The sequence below is a fragment of the Anabrus simplex genome, chromosome 1, assembly GCF_040414725.1.
Source record: "Anabrus simplex isolate iqAnaSimp1 chromosome 1, ASM4041472v1, whole genome shotgun sequence".
Lineage (NCBI taxonomy): Eukaryota > Metazoa > Arthropoda > Insecta > Orthoptera > Tettigoniidae > Anabrus > Anabrus simplex.
Window position 1 is genome coordinate 959,098,746 of NC_090265.1, and position 3,581 is coordinate 959,102,326.

Genomic DNA, 3,581 nt, shown 5'->3' on the forward strand with positions numbered 1-3,581 from the left:
AAAAGTCCCCTATTTACATTGATGAGCACAGCGGAGAGAGCTTTTTTACCAAACAGCTGTGATTTCAACATGCTCCGCTCGCTACAGTGATTCTCTCGTAGACGGTGGCGCCAATGCTACCTCTAGTGTATCACTTACTAACTCTATGCTCAATTCCCATTACCACTGATTTGAAATAAGATATGCTCTTGGCCTGGCTCTCTTTAGTATGGACTCAATAAAATATGGCAAAAATAGTCTTACATTCATTGGAATAAATACTTTCAATTCTCTTCCTGAAATTGGCACCAAATCTGCTATTATTTAATAAAAATTGTAACGAAATGTTGTGGGGATGCTATTACCACTGATTTGAAATAAGATATGCTCTTGACCTGGCTCTCTTTAGTATGGACTCAATAAAATATGGCAAAAATAGTCTTACATTCATTGGAATAAATACTTTCAATTCTCTTCCTGAAATCGGCACCAAATCTGCTATTATTGAATCAAAATTGTAACGAAATGTTGTGGGGATGTTGTATTGTGATGTGATCTATCTTGTAAGGGAATGTATGGTAACTTAGCTGTTAAACTCTGGGATATTTTAGTATCCTTGTGTATATTTGTAAATATCTCTCTAGATTATGGAATTATAATTTAAGTAAATCTTAATTTCTGTTACTGATCTCCTTTTCTCGGGAGGCTTTATTAAGACTACTAGTTTTCGTCTTTAAATCACTATCAAAGGGTAGGAAGGGTCCACCTATTCAATACTATTAGTTTGTATATTGTCTTATAAAACTGCGACTAGTTTCGACCCCATATATATTGGGTCATCTTCATCCACACTCCAATTGGAAGACATAAGCAATATATATAACCAATGATGATATAAACACTGATATGACACAATTTATAGTCTTAATTTAAGATATTGATGAAGTCTGAAATAACATATCTACACGCTTTGATGTGTTATTTAGTTTAAAGTTTATTTTCTAATCATCAGGTGGATAATGCCAATCATGTACGGTATCTCAATTTTTGTGTATTATGTAATGTGTATGTTATTTTCTGTAGGCATATTTACTCCACCCTAAATTAACAATATAATTCAATTTCATTCTGTTAGGAAGTACCTCCTAGTGCCTCCGTGGCTCAGACGGCAGTGCGTTGGCCTCTCACCACTGGATACCGTGGTTCAAATCCCGGTCACTCCATGTGAGATTTGTGCTGGACAAAGAGGAGCCGGGCAGGTTTTTCTCCGGGTACTCCGGTTTTCCCTGTCATCTTTCATTCCAGCAACATTCTCCATTCAGTCATTAATAAATCACTTTGGGAGTGGCGACCCCATCGTACTAATAGCCTATATCTGCTTCATTCATTCCATCCCTGACTGGAAAACAGTTTTTAGGTTTTCATTTTCACTAAGTACCTAGTAATTGATTACCCAATTCCTCTGATCGACCATATTGTTCCATTGGGGTTAATTAAGATATAATAATAATAATAATAATAATAATAATAATAATAATAATAATAATAATAATAATACCGGTAATAATAACAATAATCATCGTCATCATCATCATCATCATCATCATCATCAATTAAGTTGCTTTGGGAAGTGTACGTCAATATTTATTAATGCCATTGTGGGAGCATGGAAAAATCTCCATGGAGTAGCAGATTACATTTTCATTTGTTTACGTGCATGTTTTTGAATATATGTCTATATGAATTAATGGATACTGACTTATAAATGTTTTATAATTTAAATGCTTTAAAAATAATTATGTTCATGTACCGCGTTATGCTGCTAGAAGCGCTTCCTGGTGTTAAAGCCATGTATTTTATATCTGAGTTTTTCTTTTTTACGATTACTGATCAAGCATAATTCTCGAGAAGGCTGTGTGAATATCCTACCTTCGACGGCGACGCGTTTACGTGATAGGAAGCCATGGCGGAGGGCTGGTGTTGGTGGAAATTTGGTAGTGGTTGCAGGATGCTGGACAAGGTGTGAGTAGCTAAACAAAGCGTTTAAGAGGAACTTGATAACTATATTTTCATTATGTCCGAAACTGTAGGGCCTTTAAATAGCTCCGAAAGCTCTATATCAAAATGTGAACAAAGTGACGTGAAGCGTCCTACTCAAACGCGCATCCAACTACAGCCATCTAGTGTTGTGCTTGATGACGTTTCAAAAATCAAGAGTGGGAGTGTCGTAGCTAGTGTTGATGGTGTCAGATACCGTAAGCGCAAGAAGACGCGGCGAGGGAAGTCCAAAAGGAGGAGATTGAAGCCATATACGAGGTTGTCTTGGCAAGATCGCAGTGATCAAGATGACAAGGAATCTAATAAACGCACAAATAACATTCGAGCGAAGATGTTTTTATGCAGACAGCCTGTTGCTCCGTATAATACCACTCAGTTTTTAATGGACGATCATAACGATTTACAAGATCTCGACGTACAGTTAAAAGCTGTGAAAACAAATACAGATGGTTCAAAATCAAATCTACCTGTATTACATAGGCAGTCTAGAGCACGAGATTCTAGTTTTAGCGTTGACTCGGATGATGATTTCTATTCATCACCAGAAGATGAAGGGGACTTTTTGTCGAAAGAATTCTCGAATACTTACGAAGACCTGCATGCTGAGAGACTGAATTCATTACCTAAAGCGCAACTTATTCAAGAATATCTTCAGTTGGAAGAAAAGGTTGATACATTGGAAAAGAAGTTGAAGAAATCAAATTCTGATGCAGAAAATGAGCCTCGAGATTCTAATTGTGAAAAACTGACAAGTAGAGAGGGCGAAGGAAATTTGGATAATGAAGCATCACAGAAAATACAAAATTTGAAACAGGAAGTAGAACGCCTGTTTGTGGAAAATGAGCAGCTCCGAAGAGAAAATGAACGTTTGAGGTACATGGCAGGACAGTCTGCACCTTCAGGATCCTCTGTTGATTCAGAAAGTGACAGTACAGCATCATCATGCAGTAGCAGCAGCAGTAGTAGTAGTTCAGGCAGTGACAGTTCAGGGGAGCAAAGTGGTCATGATAACACTCAGGATAGAACTAGTAGTGCTAAGTGTGAGGAAATTAAATAAACAATTATTCACAGTAACTGTATATTTTTATCTATAAATAGAACGTGTACAATTTCCTGTACATTTTCAGTTTTGTGGAAAAGAAAATTGAACTAAGGGAATTCATGATTAAATGTTGCTGAACACTATATTACAAAAGGAAAAATTAAAACCTTGCATATTGTATAGATGTACATTTGTTTGCACATTCATCGATGAAATGTCCATTCGAGAGTATTTTACATGTTAAATTTTAGTTGTACAAATGCTATTACATAAGAGTTCATGGAAATACATGATCAAGAAGGATGTCTGGTAGACCTATTTAATGTAAGTGGTTTTTTTTTTCCTTCCTGCATAAACGACTTTGGAGTTCAAAATATGAAGTGGGACTGCTTTTTTAATTTTTTTTTTTTTTTTAATATTCTTTCATGGCTGACACTTGTGCAAAATTTGATCCCATGGTTGTTGAAACATTCTCCAGTTTCAGTAGTATTGATTTTGTAAT

General features: G+C 36.0%; 1 protein-coding gene across 1 annotated transcript in view; it reads left to right on the forward strand.

Annotated features, from left to right (window-relative positions):
• The first annotated feature begins 1,920 nt into the window (after window positions 1–1,920).
• The window catches only part of LOC136857804 (protein HEXIM1), a 5,207-nt gene continuing 3,546 nt past the window's right edge, over window positions 1,921–3,581 (forward strand). The window contains exon 1 of the mRNA XM_067136745.2: window positions 1,921–3,581. This exon is cut by the window's right edge and continues 3,546 nt beyond it. Within this exon, the coding sequence (XP_066992846.2) occupies window positions 2,054–3,094 (1,041 nt within the window). The 5' untranslated portion in view covers window positions 1,921–2,053 and the 3' untranslated portion in view covers window positions 3,095–3,581.